At 41.1% G+C, this 20,186-nt stretch overlaps 1 protein-coding gene across 5 annotated transcripts; it reads left to right on the forward strand.

Moving 5' to 3' along the window:
• The first annotated feature begins 7,280 nt into the window (after positions 1 to 7,280).
• Positions 7,281 to 19,253, forward strand: ZNF502 (zinc finger protein 502). Of its 5 annotated transcripts, none has more exons than XM_050780500.1 (4): positions 7,292 to 7,415; positions 8,265 to 9,342; positions 15,668 to 15,783; positions 16,328 to 19,253. In XM_050780500.1, the coding sequence occupies exons 3-4, from the start codon at positions 15,729 to 15,731 to the stop codon at positions 17,905 to 17,907; spliced, it is 1,635 nt and encodes a 544-aa protein (XP_050636457.1). In that variant the 5' UTR covers positions 7,292 to 7,415; positions 8,265 to 9,342; positions 15,668 to 15,728; the 3' UTR covers positions 17,908 to 19,253. The 5 variants fall into 5 exon arrangements, with proteins under 5 accessions (XP_050636458.1, XP_050636457.1, XP_050636460.1 ...); XM_050780503.1 differs by having other exon boundaries at positions 9,245 to 9,342; XM_050780504.1 differs by having other exon boundaries at positions 7,299 to 7,372; positions 9,245 to 9,342.
• Positions 19,254 to 20,186: the final 933 nt, after the last annotated feature.

Below are 20,186 nucleotides of genomic sequence, written 5' to 3' on the forward strand. Positions count from 1 at the left end.
AAATAGCAAGACCCAGTCTCCACAAAGCAAGAAAGTAAAAGAGATGGAAGGAAGGAAGGAATGAAGGAGGGAAGGAAGGAAGGAAGGAAGGAAGGAAGGAAGGAAGGAAGGAAGGAAGGAAGGAAGGAAGGAAGGAAGGAAGGAAAGAAGGAAGGAAAGGAGGGAGGGAGGGAGGGAGGGAGGAAATTTTCTTGTTTCCTTTGCACTTGCATCAAAGTCTGGTCTGAAAACTACCCCTGGAACTGTGATTTGGGTTCAAAAAACATGCCTGCAGCCAGTTTGGATAGGAGTGAAGCGCTCACCTCTTTTTTTAACTTTCAATAGCCAAAAAAATCATATGGAGCAGCTTGATTTTGCTTGTGATTCAAACTATGTCAGTTGTCAGAATAACTTTACTACCGTGTAAGTTTCACATATAAGAACTGCTTTGTCTTGTAATTCATTGGGAAACATTATCGAGTCTGCAACAAAAACTGAATTTCCAAAGCAATTCTGTTTTGTTTGTTTGTTTGTTTGTTTGAGACGGAGTCTCTCTCTGTCGCCCAGGCTGGAATGCAGTGACACGATCTCAGCTCCCTACAAACTCTGCCTCCCGGGTTCACCCCACTCTCCTGCCTCAGCCTCCCAAGTAGCTAGGACTACAGGCGCCCGCCACCTCGCCCGGCTAATTTTTTTGTATTTTTGGTAGAGACGGGGTTTCACCGTGTTAGCCAGGATGGTGTGGATCTCCTGACCTTGTGATCCACCGGCCTCAGCCTCCCAAAGTGCTGAGATTACAGGCGTGAGCCACCGTGCCCAGCTGCCATTCAGTTTTGATCATTGTTGAAGACGGTTCTTATTTAGAAAAAATTCAATCTTACTTCTGATTTCAAAAAATCATAATAAAACTTTACCACTCCTAAGTCATTCAACTAGCATACGGTAGGGTAAGTTGAGATATCTAGCTTTTATTTGAGACAAAAATACACAGAACTGACAATGATTTGGTCTACAAGAGCAAATGAAGTTCACTGTTGACAATACTGGTTCAACAACACATCTAAGACATTTCCACACACTACCTGCTATGAATAACCATGTGTTTTTAACAACCTACATGCTCACAAGCTTTGTGCATTTATCAACTAAGCCTTTCCTCCTTCACACATTTTTTTGTTTTGTTTTGTTTTTGTTTTACTGTCATTCGTAACACTCTTAGCAGATTCTACTTTAGGTTGTACTGAATTGGTGTTTTCTCAGCTTCTTTGAAAATATTCTTACCTGTAGTTGTTACGTGCATATTACTCATAAAGGATAATTCTTTAGTCACTTCAAACTCAGCATTGACTTCTAGAATATCAACAACTGATCAGTAGAGCAATATCAGTAACATCTGTCAACTCATCAAGAGCCAGGAATTGCTTAAGGCCAGGGGTTAGAGACCAGCCTGGGCAACATAGAGAGATCCCACCTCTATTAAAATTTTTTTTTTAATTAACTGGGTGTGGTGGCATGTGCCTGCAGTCTCAGCTACTCAGGAGCCTGAGGCAGGAGGATTCCTTGAGCCCAGGAGCTGGAGGCTGCAGTAAGCTATGATTGTGCCACTGCATTCCAGCCTAGGTGACAGAGCAAGACTCTGTCTCTTAAGAAAAAAAAAGTCCTAGGCAAGTGCTATTGAAAGTGGAAAGTTTAGAGAATACTATCTTTGAAAAATGAAAAGCCCAACTTAAAATGGCCTAATGAAAAAGGAAATGTTTTGGTATGGGTTACTGAACAACCAAGGAGGGTGGGCTTCAGGGTTAGCTAAGACCAGTAACTCTGGCTCTGTTTCACTGTGAATTTCTTGCTCTGCCCTCCTCTAGGTATTGGCTTCATCCCCAGGCAGACAGCAACCTGATTATAGTGTTATGTCTCTGATAGCCACTCACAACTTTGTCCCCTACAAGAGAGAACTGTTTCTGGATGCTTGCTCAGAATGCGAAATAATTCTTTTCAGATACCTCCTTTCTCTCTATCTTGCCCAAAATGGGTCATACGTCCTGGACAGATTACAAAAACAGCTATACATTCTTCCCCCATCTCTCTGGAATGTCACCTGCAGCTCTTCCCATTAAGTGGTGGAGTCTATTTCTCTACCCCTTGAACATGGTCTCAGCATGTGAATTGTTTTTCCCAGTGAAACATTAGCAAATTTGTTGTAAGCGGAGACTTAAAAAGTGTTTGTACATTGGGGCTTTCCATCTTCTGCTGCTCTGTGGAACTCTGAGGTTACCATGTTAAGAAGCCTGTGATTGAGGGAGGAAGAGTGACCATGTGGAGCAGAAACAAGCCATCCCAGCTGAGCACACCACCCCCACCCCAACCCTCACCAACCAGCCTTCCAGCAACAGGACATAAGAATGAGGCCGTGCTGTCCTAAACAACCCACTCTGAGCCAGCCCAGATATGAAAGCCACTTAGATGACCCACAGAATTATGAGAAGTAATAAATGTTTGTTATTTTAAGCCACTAAGTTTAGGAGTGGTTTGTTAAGAGGCAAAAGCAAACTGATATATGACCATTTCTGAGGCAGTCACAGGCAAGGGGAATTTCATTACTCTTAAGTGAATCAAGAGAGCCCTTTGGAGTTGGGATTATGTTTCCATGATGACCATGGCTGCATGGAGGAAGGGCAGATAACTAAACAAAATGGGGTTTTGACAGGAAGAAAAAGGGGAGAAAATGCATGTTGAATTTGGCAACTAATAATTCCACTAAATATACTCTACACCAAACTTTATGTTGCTTCTTTATTTAAGAAGGGAGACTAAGTTACCATTAGAAGGACCATGCATAGGAACTAACATATATTTCTGTGCAGTGAGTGTGTCCTGTAGTATGCTTTGGGAGGGCAACTGAGCTACCAAAACTTGGATTTCACTGCAGCAGGGGTTGGTCCTTAACAGAAGGCTAGTGATTATTTTAGGTTTTGAGAGTCATATGATTTCTGTCACAACTACTTAATTTCGCCATTGTTGTGTGGAAGTAGCAATAGACAGAAAATAAATGAATGAGCATAGTTGTGTTCCAGTAAAACTTTATTTTGAAAAACAAGCAATGGGCTGGATTTGGCCCACAGTTTGCCAATCCATCAACCAGAGGCTAGAGATGTATCATGTGGCCAGCTTTAGCTGAGAAAGAACTTGAGAAATCTGGGCACAGTGCCACTCTGAACAAAATTCAGTTTGGTTAGTAAGGAGGATGAGGAGAATAGATATTTTATGGGCTACTTGCAGTACTTGCCATGATTATCCTTGTTAAACTGGTGGCCAGTGGATCTAAAATTCGTGGATGTAGTTCTGACTCCCTTAGAGATGATGTGGGGAAAAAGGAGAAAATTTAGACAAGGACAACTGAAATGATGAAAAGGAAAGAGCATTGTCTGCTGTAGCCTTCACTAGGCTTGAAATTCAAAGTTCTAGCTTTCTGACCTGATTCTGTAATGTACAAACTATGTAACACTGGTTGAGTCAAACTCTATAAGCCTGTTACCCTTGTCTGTAAGACGGTGATGGAATGTTAGAAAGAAAGGGAGAAATGGATAAGCAAATGCAAATGTGTGCTATATTTGTATGCAACACAATATAGCTTTTGCATACAAATATAGCTTTTCTTTTTTGTAGCCTTGGCGATAGCCATAGGGATGTAAAATAACATTCTGTAGCAGCAGGTAAGGAAACTATGGAGCGCTCACCAGTGGTATGGAGCACCATAACAAAAAGGCACAAGAATGTATTTGGCTACTTTAGTGCAAAATGTCTAGGACAGAACTGGAAATTCAGTTCAGTTACTAAGAAACAAACACTAGAACTTGATATAACTTCCAAAAGAGCTCACTCACATAGTAGTACATATTATTCTAAGTGATAAAAAAGTGCTAAGGTATTTACAGATATAATGGTTGTACAGTACTTTTTAAATCTGCAATTTAGGTTTCTGATTTTCCATTAAGAATTAACTGCACTGAAATTCTATAAATTATACTTAAGCTATTCAGCTATGGGAGTGTACAAAAAAGAGATAAATACTGCCATCCAAATTATTAATTACAGTTCGACAATAATCTCAACATCAGCAACCATTGTAGCTATTATTATCTGACTTGTTTGGGCATCTTTTAGTCTCATGTACTTCGTGGTTCACAAAATCATCCTGGATATAGGAAAAGATCAAAAAATTATGAAACAATTAGACTGCACATCAACTTTAAAAAATCACATGCAAGACTACATTGCAGCAGATGTTTCAAATGCCTGTTTTAAGTTAAAGCACTCATTAAAAAAAGAAAAAAACCTGGGGTCTTTCAATAAAATTCTACTATGAGCTTTGTAAGTCTGAAATTTTAAGAATGACTATTTAGAAAATCTGGTTTACTTAACAGTATCTTTTGCAGAAGAGAAAAGGCGTCTGATTATAAACTACATCAACACCTAAATGAATTGCACTATGCCCTTGTGGCCAGAAAACTGCTTTTTTTCCTAAAATGAAGGCAGTCTTTTATTATTATTTTTTTGACTTCCAAAACTTGATTTATAGTGACTACAAATATCACTACTTTTGGAAGATTATAGAAAAACTCTTAGAAAAAATAATTTCAAACATTAGTCACACTATTGAAATACTCATCCAATATTAATAATTTGTTCTTCAGTAAGAAGTAGAATTCTTCATAACAAATGCCCCAGAGTTGCCTCACTCAAATACTACAGCCATTAAAAACCAAACTGTTAGAGAAATCATCAAAGTGTTTTTGTAGTCTTACTGAACACCTGTAGCTCTATCCTCTGTTGTTCCAATAGGCACCATATTTATTTGAATAAATAACAGCAGGTCGCATCTGACAGATACTAACACTAAGCTTACATACTGTATGATAAAACCTAACACTGCTACGTGTGTTTGCTGTAGGTGTACTGTCTGATGCACATGAAAGCGGACCTAGTTAACACCCTTTGGGTACAGGAGCGTTTACTTTGCCTTGACTGGTTCTCATTCTAACCAGCGAACTCTAACTTTGTGTTCATAATGACACAATTTTTTTGAGATGGAGTCTCGTTCTGTCACCCAGGCTGGAGTGCAGTGGCGCAGTCTCAGCTCACTGCAAGCTCCGCCTCCCGGGTTCACACCATTCTCCTGCCTCAGCCTCCCGAGTAGCTGGGACTACAGGCGCCCGCCGCTACGCCTGGCTAATTTTTTTTTTTTTTTTTTGTATTTTTAGTAGAGACGGGATTTCACCGTGTTAGCCAGGATGGTCTCAATCTCCTGACCTCGTGATCCGCCCGCCTTGGCCTCCCAAAGTGCTGGGATTACAGGCATGAGCCACCATGCCCGGCGAAGAATTCTTTGAAGGGCTTAATCCCAGTTGTAAGGCAACATTTTCTCTCGAGGGACTGCTTTGTTGCTGAAGAGTTGAGTCTCCTATGCTGATGTTTTTCTCTTTGACATCTTTGACAGACAGACATCTGTCGGAGTTCATGTCAACATTTTCACTACGGCTTCCTCCCTCATGACGGAAGAGATTCTGACACCTGTATTTGAAGTTACTCCACATTTTTCCCACTTTATCCATTGATTATAAAATCGTTGGGGGCGCGTGGGGCGGCCTCATCCAGGACACCTGTGGCCCAGCAGGAAAGGGCGAGTCCGCCCACCCTCCGGTGCATCCTGTGCCCTCGGACTGCCCAGCGATCGCAGCCTTGCTTCCTCTGGACGGAGCCTGGGGATCCCAGCTCCACCAGATTCCCCCACCAGGCCCCTATCACCTTCCCTGCCGCCTCCCCTTCTTCACCTGTTTCCCCTCCCCTCTCCCCCCAAACTCCCCCTGCCCCGGAAAATACCTTCATATAATCTCTTTTGGCAGGTAAGGTAAATATGATTTAGAAGGAGTTTCTATTTCTCACAGGGAAGCAATATTCATCTCTGGAGTACATATTTTAGGTAATGTGGGGGAAGAAAGATAATTTTCCAGCAGTTTTAGCTCTCAAACAAGCAATATACATCTATATGGAATAACTATTTCCTGTAACTTGTTGGAAGTTGATGGTGACTAAGTCATTCATTAAATACTGATTGAACGCCTAGTATGTCAGCCAGTGCTCTAGGTGCTAGAGATACAGTCTGAACAAAACACAAAAGGCCCCTGCCTTCAAACAGCTTACATTCTACCAAGGGAGATAACAACTGGATAGAGTGAGCTGAAGAAATGGGAATATGCCAGCTAGGTGGTACTTCCTTTCAGATGTGCAGAGAGCTTGCTTTCTGGATTTAATCTATGGCATCCTCATTTTTCAGTTTATCAAAAATGCAAATAATCTAAATTTCACCTGTATCTGATTAATGATTTCAACAAGTATTTATTTATTGAATACCTTCTCTACCAATCATTGTACTAAACACTGAGATATAATGATAAGTAATAGCTCCATATAGCTGAGTAGAGTTGTATAAAGATGAACTGATTGGGTCTTTCACAGTTGTCCTTGGGTGGGATGCTACTTGTGTGTATCTTCCTAACGATACCTATGAAAGAAGTACAAGTGTATGCATTTAGCAGGGCACTGAATAGAAGGTTAGCTAGAGCTAGAATAATTAATAGTGATATGTGACTGTAAAGACCCATAAGGGCAACCGTCTAGGTGGTCAATTGAGAATTGGCATTGGGATTTGAAGAACCAGGATAAATTGGATAGCTGAGGTTAGGGAGAGCAGTTAGAAGGAAGGGAGATTATTCCAAAGGGAAAATCCTGGGGAAAAGATCTAGAGTCAGGAACAGGCAAGGGATTTCAGGGGGCCAATGGGAATTCAGTAACGTTAGAGCAGAATGTATATGATAGGCAACCAAGAGACGTTGATATTGAGGTCAGTTTGTGTGGGCCTAGATTGGGAGTTTGTCCTTTATTCTAACATAACAGGGCATCACTCAAGGTTCTTAATAGAGACTTATTTTAAGCAGATAGAATATACTAGTTTCTTGTTGAGATGGCCCATTCCGGCTCCTACCCAGCATCCTTTCCATCCCAACGTCTCCCTATACAATTTTCCTGAGGGTTGAGGTAGCCACTGTGTTTCAGGCCAAGATAGTTGTTAATGGGATATCAGTAAAGCGACTGGGCTTGACGGGAAACAAGGCTGGAGTTACAGACTGGGCTTGGAAGGAACGCCTTCTTCTAGGGTCCCATAGAGCTGTTCCTCCCGCTTCCTAGAGAATCAGAGAATGGCCGCGCGACCCCGCTGCTGACGCACTACCGGCTGCGCCACCACTCTTCCGGTTTCAGAAGTTAAGGCTGGTGTCCTGGCTCCCGTGAACCTCCGGGAGCGCCCGCGCCGCTCCGCGGGGAGTCCCTGGATCTCACAGTGAGCGGGTTGGGACCCAGGGAAGGGAAAAGAGGGGACCCCGGTGAGCCACAGCTGGGGCGGCGGGCTGGAGGGTTATTTGGGAAGTCAGCCCCGGCCTCGATCCTCCCTGAGTTGCTGCCTACGCGTGCCGCCCGAACCTGGGACACTCCTGGCGGCTCGGCCCGCCCAACCTGCAGCCTCAGCACTGCAGACCCCAAGGCCCAGCACAGTGCCAAGCACAGAGGAGATGCCTAGAAAAATGGCAGAGTGAATGAATGAATGAGTGAGTGAAGGATGGATGGATGATGAAGACCTAGGACCCATGTCAGGAAACGAGATCCTGGGGATCAGAATTCTCAGTTCAGATACCAGTTTCTTTCCCCGGCCTATCCTGTAGCTCCGAAACTTGTTTAGAGCCTGTTTTTATAGGAGACGGCACATAGTGTAAAGTGCGCTCGTTTGGAGTCTTGAGACCTGAGTTACAATTCTGGAGGGTACAGAAATCTCTAAAGTACTGTGTAGAAGTCTGTTCCTTGCTTCTTCACAAAGCCCAGTTGACAGTTGTATGTGATAGCATGTATGCAAACCTTAATGCCTCCCAATGAAGGGTTACTATCCATTACATGCCAAACATTACACCGAATTCAGGAGTGAGGCTACAAAAGAGTGACGCCGGAGACTGCCAAATGTAAACATGCTTCCAGTCTTGTGTAGGACGATAAGTGCATAAGCAGATTTTGGTGGTAATATTTTAAACTACATTTATTTAGCACTTACTGTATACCAGGCACTATTTGAAGCATTTGTGCTAATTGATTTAATCTTCACAACAGCGTATTATGTGTAGGGTTTTTGTTTTTTTGTTTTGTTTTTTGTTTTTTTGAGACGGAGTTTCATTCTTGTTACTCAGGCTGGAGTGCAACAGCGCGATCTCGGCTCACCACAACCTCTGCTTCCCGGGTTCAAGCGATTCTCCTGCCTCAGCCTCTCGAGTAGCTGGGATTACAGGCATGTGCCACCACACCTAGCTAATTTTGTATTTTTAGTAGAAACGGGGTTTCACCATGTTGATCAGGCTGGTCGCGAACTCCTGACCTCAGGTGAATCGCCCGCCTTGGCCTCCCAAAGTGCTGGGATCACAGGCGTGAAATACTGTGCCAGGCCTATGTATAGTTTTTAAGTGAGGGAACTGAGGTACAAAGAGAATAGAAAACTTACAAAGACAATAGAAAACTTGTCCCAGATCACATTACTAAGTGACCCAAGGCTGCATAAGAGATAAAGTGTACTGCCGCAGCTTGGTTGAGTGCACTGTATGGTGCCGACATGCAGACCAAGAAGGGCTTCAGAGAGGAGTACATTTCAATGTGGTCTCATTGGAGGGATTGTTTAAAATTCTTGAAAAACTTCATCTAGCTCGCCTAGATTCCTTTAGCTAATTATTGAGGGGTAAGGAGGTAGCATCTGGGCAAAACCTTACAAGGTAGAGGGAGGAAGCCAGCTCTCTATTAGGTTAGCAGGATAGGGCTATTAAGAGCCTGTTTCCTTTTATCTTTCACCATAATACTCATCTTTCCCCAGATCTGCAGAGGGATCTTTTTAACATCTTAAAATCAGTAACAGCCAGATTATTCCACAATAGGCATTTGTAGAAGCACCCGTACATTACTTTCTGGGCAACTTATAGACCTAGGAGTCAGCAAATATGGACCAAATTTGGTCTGCCACTTTTTTTTTTGGTAAAACTGTTTTATTAAAACACAGGCAAATTTACATATTGTCTATTTCTGTTTTCAAACTACAAAGGCAAAGTTGAATGGTTGAGGCAGAGACTATATATCCCATTTAACCCATTAAACCTAAAAAAATTTGCTTTCTGGCCTGTTACAGAAAGTGTTTGCTGACCCTTGACATTGACAAACTGCTGACAGCTCAGATGATCCATGATTGGAAGGATGCGGTCATCACCAAGATGTCTTTCTTTCTCTGTAGGTTTTAGTATCAACCATAATAGCATCTAACCCCTGTTGAGTGCTGCCATCGAGTAGATATCTTTTTGAATGCTTTATGTGAATTAACTCATCAAGGATTCACGGATTATGAGAGCTGGAATGACCCATAAATATTGTCTAAGTTGTTACCCTTTTCAGATAAATGGCCTGTCATGTAGGCCCACTCACATAGGCTATTGGCAGAGCAAACTTTCCTGACTCCCAATCCAATCTACTATCATCTTGTGAATGGGAGGCCAATACCATAGCCTTTTGTTTTTGTTTTTGTTTCTGGGTTTTTAAAAAGTAACTTTTTCTAACTATAAAAGTAATATATGTTTATTGAAGGAGAAGTAAAATATATAGAAGAGTATAAAGGACTAAAGTAACCCATTAACCGATCTAGAGATAAGTGTGTAGGCTGTCTTTATGTCTTTTTAAAATGTGTGTGTTTTATCTGTTTATTAACAATAGTTTCTGTGTATTGAGTGCTTAGTCCCAGTATATGTGTGCATATTTCTTGTTTTTGTTTTAGTGTTTTGTATCTTCCTGTTTTAACATATTATATTTTCTCATGAATATTCTTTGAAATTGTGATTTTTGATACTTTCATAATCTATCTTTGGTAGTCTGTCAATGTTTATTTGCCTGTTTAACAATTGTAGTAATAGTGTGATCTTTGTACATAAATCTCTGTGCCATCTCTGATTATGCTTTTTCACTTTTTCTTTGATTACAGAAGTTAGTTATTCCTATGGGAAAATTTTCAAACATTACAAAAACATAGGCTTTAAGGCAAAAGTTTACCATAATTTTATTCTTCAGAAATGATCACAATAAATAATTTGATATATATTCTTATAGATTTGTTAGTTTTGGTTTTTTTTTAAGCAAAAGTAGAGCAAAATATAGATAATAGAGGGCATTTGGGAAAATTATTCACAATTCATTATTTTACCACAGTGATGATTATTTTTCCTTCTTGATCTTATTCAGATGTATTTTTAAGTTTTAATTTTTGAGCGGGGTCTCACTCTGTCACCCAGGTTGGAGTGTAATGGTGCTATCACAGCTCATTGCAACCTCTACCTCCCAGGTTCAAGTGATCCTTCTACCTCAGCCTCCTGAGTAGCTGGACACAAGCACGTCACATGTATATTTTAACAAACATATATTTTACATTATATTAATACTTGAAATTTTACTATATAGGGTATTTAACATATGGCATAAGTATTTTTTCCCAATAATCATATATTTTCATTTTTAATTGTCTTTATGTCTAAATAATTTTCACCAAGTAGAAGTATCATAATTTGCCAATCCTCAGTGTCCACCAATAGACAAACTTTATTTCTGTGTACATTTCAGGGGATATTTTTACAAGTAACAGAAGAATTCTGTTTCTCTTCTCTCTGGAAAGTTACTTTCTGAGAAAGTTCTAGTAGAATTACTAGGTCAAAGAATATAGTATAGTTTTTTTTTTTTTTTTTTTTTTTGAGATGGAGTTTTGCTCTTGTCGCCCGAGCTAGAGTGCAGGGGCGTGATCTTGGCTCACTATAGCCTCTGCCCCCTGGGTTCAAGCAATTCTCCTGCCTCAGCCTCCTGAGTAGCTGAGATTACAGGCGCCTGCCAGTGCGCCTGGCTAATTTTTTGTATTTTTTAGTAGGGACGTGGTTTCGCCATGTTGGGCAGGCTGATCTCGAACTCCTGAACTCAGGTGATCCACCTGCCTTGGCCTCCCAGAGTGCTGGGATTACAGGTGTGAGCCACTGTGTCTGGCAGAATATAGTCATTTTTTATGGCATACTGATGACTCTGAGGTACACTACAGATGGTGTATATACAAAATGAGCATTCTGTTCTGAATTCCTGTATCCACAAAATGTTGACCACAGCATCCTAACTATAACTAAGCTACAACTTTCACACCTGATATATATTGCTAGATTCGCTCCAGAAAGATGGTACCAACTTACGTTTGCACTGGTGTGTGAGAAACTGTTTCTCTGCACCTTTGTGAATCTTGAATGTAGCATTAAAAATAGATTTTCCACTTTGATGTAAAAATTGATTCTTCATTCTTTCAGTTTCCATTTCTTTGTTTACCACAAAGATGGAACATTGTTTTGATATGTTTATTGGCCTTTGTAATTCTTGGTGTATTTTTTGTATTTTCCGTTTTTCTCTCAGTTCACCTTTTTTTCTTACTCATTTGTAAGAAATCTTTGTTAGATCTATCTATCCCTTGATATATAACTGAAAAATACTTTTTTTAAAGCTTGTTTGTCTTCATTTCTTTGTATTTTGGATATACAGGGTATTGTTTTTATGTGGTCAGATTTATCAATTTTTGTCCTATCCATTTTGCATCATGCTTGAAAGTGCTAACCCCAGAACGAATTTTTGGTCATTTTTTTTTTTTTTTTTTTTTTTTTGTTGAGACAGAGTCTCGCTCTGCCGCCCAGGCTGGAGTGTAGTGGCCGGATCTCAGCTCACTGCAAGCTCCGCCTCCCGGGTTCACGCCATTCTCCTGCCTCAGCCTCCCGAGTAGCTGGGACTATAGGCGCCTGCCACCTCGCCCGGCTAGTTTTTTGTATTTTTAAAGTAGAGACGGGGTTTCACCATGTCAGCCAGGATGGTCTCGATCTCCTGGAATTTTTGGTCATATTTTATTTTGTGGTTTTATTTTTTATATTTAACCCTTTAATTGGTTTCGGTTTATTTTGGTGTGTGGCGCGATATAGTAATCACACTTTTTTTTCCAGGTAGTCAGCAATGGTGCCAACTTGATTTATTAATTATCTATCCTTTTGTGATTAGAAATGCTGCTTTTATCATATATTAAATTATTTTTATTTACATCTCTTAGAGGATTAGAGATATTTTATTTAATTTATTTATTTTTAAGACAGGATGTTGTTTTGTTGCCAAGGCTGGAGTGAAGTGATGCAATCTTTTTTTTTTTTTTTTTTTTTTTGAGATGGAGTTTCACTCTTGTTGCCCAGGCTGGAGTGCGATGACACGATCCATCCTCACCGCAACCTCTGCCTCCTAGGTTCAAGCAATTCTCCTGCCTCAGCCTCCCGAGTAGCTGGGATTATAGGCATGCGCCACCATGCCTGGCTAATTTTGTATTTTTAGTAGAGACAGGGTTTCTCCATATTGGTCAGGCTGGTCTCAAACTTCCGACCTCAGGTGACCCACCTGCCTCAGCCTCCCAAAGTGCTGGGATTACAGGCGTGAGCCACCGTGCCCGGCCAATGCAATCATATTAATAGCTCACTGCAGCCTCGAACTCCTGGGCTCAAGTGATCCTCCACCTTAGTAGCTGTGACTATAGGTGCATACCACTACACCCAACAAATTTTTGTTTTTTGTAGAGATGGAGTTTTCTCTGTTGCCTAGGCTGGTCTCAAACTTCTAGCCTAAAGTGATCCTCCCACTTTGGCCTCCTAAAGTGCTAGGATTACAAGTGTGAGCTACCTCACCTTGTTGGGATTAGAGATCTTTTAAGTGTTTGGACTCACTGTTGGAGTTTTCCTAGCCACATTTCTTTAAAGATTTTATCTGTTACTCCTGTGATTTCAATTACTTTTTTTATGTCTAAAACTCTTCAGGCCACACCTGTCTCTCTTTCAACTATGTATGCCCTGTTCTACCTTCTATGTAGATATTTGAAACTAAAGGTATCTTATTGCTTTCCAGACCAGTGTACCCACCGTCACTAAAGGTCACTGTCATCACCCAAAACTGGCTAATTATCCTTGACATCTCCCTCTCTCACCCCTCCCACCAATATTCATTCATTCTGGTTGATTCTTTCTTTTAATCCAGTCCCCATACTGGACTACTGAAATAGCCTTACAAGGGATCTTCAAGCCTTCACCTTACCCTCCCACTCCCCCCTACTACACACATTATCTGTTGCTGTAGACAGAGGAATGTGTTTCCATAAAACAGCAGATCTAATCATGTCATGTATTTTATCAAACTTTTCAAATCCTTATTACGGCTTTCTCTTCACTTTAGGGTAAAGTCCTTAAAATGTTTTTTAGGGTTCTGTTTGAACTGGCTTGCCCTCAGGCTTTATGTCTCATTTCTGGTGTTTAATACTTTGGGCATTACTATGATTCCTTACTTGATTCCTTTTGTATGTTCATTTTGTCTCTCTACTTTTTCCTTTCTTTTTTCTTTTTTGAGACGGAGTCTAGCTCTGTCGCCCAGGCTGGAATGCAGTGGCACAATCTCGGCTCACTGCAAACTCCGCCTCCAGGGTTCACGCCATTCTCCTGCCTCAGCCTCCCGTGTAGCTGGGACTACAGGTGCCCACCTCCGCACCCAGCTAATTTTTTGTATTTTTGGTAGAGATGGGGTTTCACGGTGTTAGCCAGGGTGGTCTTGATCTCCTGACCTCGTGATCCGCCCGTCTCGGCCTCCCAAAGTGCTGGGATTACAGGCGTGAGCCACCGCACCCGGCCTTTTTGTTGTTTTTTTTTTTTTTTTTTTGAGATGGAGTCTCACTCTGTCGCCCAGGCTGGCGTGCAGTGGCGCGATCTTGCCTCACTGCAACCTCTGCCTCCCGGGTTCAAGTGATTCTCCTGCCTCAGCCTCCCATGCAGCTGGGACTACAGTCATGTGCTACCACGCCCAGCCAAGTTTTTGTGTTTTTAGTAGAGATGGGGTTTCACCATGTTAGCCAGGACGGTCTCGATCTCCTGACCTCATGATCCGCCTGCCTCGGCCTCCCAAAGTGTTGGGATCCCAGGCGTGAGCCACCGTACCTGGCCTACTTTTCCCTTTCACATGTCTAAAGGGGACCCAGACTATATCAGGTCCCCTCTGCTCTACATTCTGTAGCACCCCATACTTGCAGTTTTATAACTCCCATATTTGAAATGATTCATTTAATGTCTTTATCCAGCTATGACACAAGTTGGAGCCAGATAGGGTGTCTGGCTTCTTTTTCCAGTGTCTAGCACTGATTAGTCACCCAAATCCCAGTCTGCTTGCATGAGTCTCTGAGTCTCTGTAGGATTGTATAGTAGCTTACAGGTCCCTTTATGTTCTTCCTGTGAATGAGAATCAGGAAAACCCAGATAGGATCTTCTTTTTTTTTTTGAGATGGAGTCTCGATCTGTCTCCCAAGCTGGAGTGCAATCGTGTAATCTTAGCTCGCTGTAGCCTCTGCCTCCTGGGTTCAAGTGATTCTCCCACCTCATTCTCCTGAGTAGCTGGGATTACAGGCACCTGCCATCATGCCCCGCTAATTTTTATATTCTTATGGAGACAGGGTTTCGCCATGTTGGCTAGGTTGGTCTCAAACTCCTAACCTCAGGTGATCCACCTGCCTTGGCCTCCCAAAGTGCTGGGATTACAGGCCTAAGCCACTGCTTCCAGCCAAGTATCTTCTTAAAACTTTAAAGTTCAATGCAAAAGCATAGACTTCACTGAGAAGTCCATAAGACCAGCTTATTATGTACTTGAGCAGACTTATTTTATTCTTTCATGTCTTCCAAGTTCTTGACTCTGGTAAAAATCATCTCTGGATCTTCCCTTTTTCCTTGAATAATGCTGCCAGTTCTGCTTCTCACTTCAAGGTTAAATGGAGAGATATTTTTGAATGAACAGTTTTGATACTGACATTTTTAAAAAGAAGCATTTACAGAAACTGGTATTTTTGCAACTTTTTTGTAAGTCAAAACTTATTTCACAATTAAATTTATTTTTGTTTCTTTTTAACTGCAGCCTGTCCTCTGACACTGAGCTATACCTGAAGAAAAACTGTTTAATTGATATGACATCTTGAAGAAAGGACAATCAGTGTGTCTCTAGTTTGTATCAAGTAGATAGCATTCCCTGACACTATCTCAGCCTCTTGGTGTTTGGTAGAAGTGGGTAAATCAGACTTAATACACAAGCCTTGCTATGAGGACATTTTGCTATATAACTTTTAACTATATTGACTGGCTTTTCATATAGATTATTGTATGATGGACAGAGTGTACTAATTGATATGAATATACCTATTCATTTAATCTTTATCATTATAAAAAGGTAATGAATAACATTCTGATTTATTTATTAAGTACTTAAATATTTGATAGTATGTTAGTCTGATGTTACCACTTTTTGGACAGCTAACAAATGGGGTATGAACCTAGGAGGCTACAAGCCAATGCTGATTTTTGCGGGTGCTTCCACATTGTTATCCTGAGAGTTGTGTGTGTTATTAGATAGTGTCACTAGGCAACAGTTCTTTGTTCTGTTTACTGGGACAGTAATATTCCCTCTCTCCCTGCACCTTTTTTCCCATGAGCAGGGCTCCCAGTTTTTCAAGCCTGAAGTGTTTTCCAATCAAAGTGAAGAGAGACAGTCTGTGGATGTTGAATATGCAAGGAACCGAAGAGAGAGAGATTAGAAGAGAGACTTGTCCAGGTGAGTGAGCAAGGGACAAGCAGTGGAAGAAATAGCCAGCCAACAGGAAGCCTTTGGAAATTATAGAAGAGAAGCTGGGTGAGGCTCAGGAGATAAAATAACTGTCTCTTATAGGGATGTTGGGGGCAGGGGTGGGTGAACATGTCTGCGGCCAACTTTTTCCCAGTACTAATTTTATTCTCATTTCTAGCATTTTCCTGTTTACATTCTCCCAGTCTCCACTCTGGATATAAAGCATTCATGTTTCCTGTCTTGCCCTAATCTTAGCCTATGTGTTGGTTGTTGTTTTTCATTTATCTCCATTGTCTCATTCTCTTGCTCCTTGGGTGTCTGTAGCTACCCCTTCTATGGGAGTTCCTCATTAATGGTAATCATATTTCCCTGATACATATCTCTTCTACCAGTTGCAACTCTTAAGTTACTTGCCACACTTGTTGTTACTGGCCCTTCATCATAGGCCATTACTGAGGTCTGCCAAAAGTAAAGATCAGGGGCTTTCACTCTGCCCTGTATAGGAGATATTCATTCTGCTCTTTTCTTTCAGGCTGGGTAAACAAGAACAAGCCTGCTCCAGAGCAGGATGTCTGTAAAACTGATTCATCAGGGATAGTAGTAAAGGGATTCCAAGAGGATGAATACCAAGATTCTACATTTGAAGAAAAATATGCATGTGAGGGCATGAAGGAAAACTCTCCTAGGGAGATTGCTGAATCATGTCTTTTCCAGGAAGGAGGTTTTGGGGGAATAACTTTCATCCACAAAGAAGCACCCCCTGAAATTATTAGTCAAAACTACAATTTTGAGAAAAGCTTGCTTTTGACCTCAAGCCTTGTTACACGTCTCAGGGTTTCTACAGAAGAGAGTCTGCATCAGTGGGAAACAAGTAATGTACACACCAATGATTTTTCAGACCACAGTAAATGTCCAACTCTCTGCACACAGAAGAAATCTTGGAAATGTAATGAATGTGGAAAAACCTTTACTCAGGGCTCATCCCTTACCCAACATCAGAGAACTCATACTGGAGAGAGACCCTACGCATGTGAGGAATGTGGGAAAGCCTTTAGTCGTAGTTCATTCCTTGTTCAACATCAAAGAATTCACACTGGAGTGAAACCATATGGATGTGAGCAGTGTGGGAAAACATTTCGATGTCGATCATTTCTTACTCAGCATCAAAGAGTTCACACTGGAGAGAAACCTTATAAATGTAATGAATGTGGGAATTCCTTCCGCAATCACTCACATCTCACTGAACACCAGAGAATTCACACTGGAGAGAAACCTTATAAATGTAATAGATGTGGGAAGACATTCAATCAGAATACACACCTTATTCATCATCAGAGAATTCACACTGGTGAGAAGCCTTATGTATGCAGTGAATGTGGCTCTTCTTTTCGAAAACATTCAAATCTTACACAACATCAGAGAATTCACACTGGGGAAAAACCCCATAAATGTGATGAATGTGGGAAAACTTTCCAAACAAAGGCAAACCTCTCTCAGCATCAGAGAATTCATACTGGAGAGAAACCCTATAAATGTAAAGAATGTGGCAAAGCATTTTGTCAGAGCCCATCTCTTATTAAACACCAGCGAATTCATACTGGAGAAAAACCATATAAGTGTAAGGAATGTGGCAAAGCATTTACTCAGAGCACCCCACTCACTAAACATCAGAGAATACACACGGGGGAGAGACCCTACAAATGCAGTGAATGTGGTAAAGCCTTCATTCAGAGCATTTGCCTTATTCGGCATCAGAGAAGTCACACTGGAGAAAAACCCTATAAATGCAATGAATGTGGAAAGGGCTTTAATCAGAACACCTGCCTCACTCAGCATATGAGAATTCATACTGGAGAGAAGCCCTATAAATGTAAAGAATGTGGGAAAGCCTTTGCTCATAGCTCATCTCTTACTGAACATCATAGAACTCACACTGGTGAGAAGCTCTATAAATGTAGTGAGTGTGAGAAAACCTTCCGCAAGTATGCACACCTTAGTGAACATTACAGAATTCACACTGGTGAGAAGCCTTATGAGTGCATTGAGTGTGGAAAGTTCTTCAGACATAGTTCAGTCCTTTTCAGACATCAGAAACTTCACAGTGGTGAATAATGCTGGCATTTAGGTTATGACAGTTTCTCTAGTGAGGATGACTATGAATGTGACTGGGAGTAGAGGGGCAGGTAGAGTTCCTGGAGGGAAGGAAGAAGGAGCCTTGGCTACTGTACTCTGAGAGGAATGTTTCCAGAAATGGAGGTGAGAGCTTAGGGAATGCAGAGCCTACTCGAGGTGGGCATCTGGGAATACAGGGTAGAAAGAAATTCCTGCTTTTCAGATAAAGCCTACACATTGCCACTGTCTCCCCATGTGACTCTTACAGCTTGAGGGGGCATTTGTTAAGTTAGCACTTCTGCTAACTTTACTACACCCTGCCCCATCTTCTGACTTATCACCCATTTTTGTTGGCTGGCAGGTTGAGATGTTTTTCTTAAACACTGCCTGTCAGTGTGAAGTGGCACAGTTCTGATGTAGTGCTAAGTCTAGCCTCCAGATTTGAGGCAGCCCTGACCATGCTACCATGGGGAAAGCTCCCAACCTGTGGAAGTGGTCCTGTAAAGAGGAGACAAACAAATAAGAACCAAAAAAAAAAAAAAATCCATATTCATTCATTTAAAAAAAGGAGATATAAAGCAACAACTGGGCTGACCTCTATAGATCTGCCAGTAAAGAAGGTCTTTCCTGATTCTTCCAAGCTTTGGGGTGACTCAGAGCTAAGAATGAAACAGGAGACCAAGTTAGAATTCATGATTTTGGTTTCTGGGAAGGCAGTCATACCTGTTCAGAGAACCAGTAAGACCCAATATCTATCTCAGAGGAATAATGGTTACCCAGGAAGGAAATGGTCTGCTCAAGTGACAAGCCTCAGAACAGGAAGCCTGCATGTGACTGAGCAAGTCACCTACATAACCCTGCCTGTGCTAAGGTGTACACCTGTCTGTTGTAACTTTGCCTAGGCTCTTGGTGTACAGAGACCAGAGGAGAGAGACCCACTAGGACTAACAGCATCTTAACAAAGTGATAGTTAGTTTGTTGGTCTTTAGGAGAAAGCATTAGTAATGAAAGAAGATAGAATTTTCAGTTGATTGGACGTTGGGGCCGCTTAAGAAAGTGTTGACATTTGTCGTGGAATGATTTTGGAAAGACTTCTAAAAGAATCTTTTTCAAATCCCTGAAAATCAGGATAGTACATTTTGCCACTGACTGTGAGAGTATTTTATTCTTTTGAGAGAAATGACATAGTTTTCCCTTTATTTCCCAAATTCCTTTCATGTTCTTAACTGCCACCCAGAAATTGAGCTCCAGAAGATTGAGGATAGCCTTTGACTGGTATTTAAAATAGTTTCTAAGCTGTGAAGCTTATAGCATTTTTAAAGTGTGGCTATTAAAAACACTAAATTAAGTTGATTCTGGAATACTTGGTTATTTGGAACTCATCGATTTTTCTAGAGCAATTGCCTTCTAGGGATAGGTTTGGGCCGTGAATTATCATTAATGGGAATATGGTATAAATATCATATATCTTTTTCACTTTCTATGAAGATTATGTTCTTAAAACCTACCACCAATGAAGTCATAATTGAGGAAATTAATACATTATGGGTAAAAATGCTGTAAAAGCTTTCTAAATATGTTCATGAAAATATTATTTTACCAAAAACAAACAATGTATTTATACTTCCTAGATAAAAACACTGTATAATTAATTACTGGCACATAATACATGTTCAGTAAATATTTATTTCATGAGTTAATATATCAACCATTCCCCAACAGAACCTTTCTTGGAACTTCCTGATGAATATTTATAGCAATATTTGTACACTATCTTGAGAATTATGAGTGGAGACTAGAGAGAATAGGGAGAGTTTTCTTAACAAAGAAACAAGAAAACTTTAAAGATATCTTGGGAGGCTGAGGCACGGCGAATCACTTGAACCTGGGAGGTGGAGGCTGCAGTCAGCCGAGATTGTGCCTGTGTACTCCAGCCTGGGAGACAGAGTGAGACTTTTTCTCAAAAAAAAAAAAAAAAAAAGATATGTGTAAGTTCTTGTGGGAAAAATTTTCTCAAATGGAACAGACTTGATCCTGGATTTTTAATTCTCAGGCTGAGAAAATCTGGCATGTTTTCACATTCTGGGGAAACAAAGGTAAATAACTAGTCTTTCCACTACCATGACCCCATATTCTCACACTTGCACTTATGTGCTCTGATTTTCTCTCAGTTGCTGGCCCATGATGTGCCTAGTCACTCCAGTGTGGCCCCAAACCTAGGCATTGCCCTCACCCTCAATTTTCCCGCTTACTCAGTCTTCATAGCCATATAACCACTA

The sequence above is a fragment of the Macaca thibetana genome, chromosome 2 (assembly GCF_024542745.1).
Source record: "Macaca thibetana thibetana isolate TM-01 chromosome 2, ASM2454274v1, whole genome shotgun sequence".
Taxonomy (NCBI): Eukaryota; Metazoa; Chordata; class Mammalia; order Primates; family Cercopithecidae; genus Macaca; species Macaca thibetana.

Coding starts and splice junctions, on each gene's coding strand:
- ZNF502 (XM_050780501.1), top strand. CDS start 15,729: ATGTTGAATATGCAAGGAACCGAAGAGAGAGAGATTAGAAGAGAGACT. Junction 15,784..16,327: donor TAGAAGAGAGACTTGTCCAG/GTGAGTGAGCAA, acceptor CTTTTCTTTCAG/GCTGGGTAAACAAGAACAAG.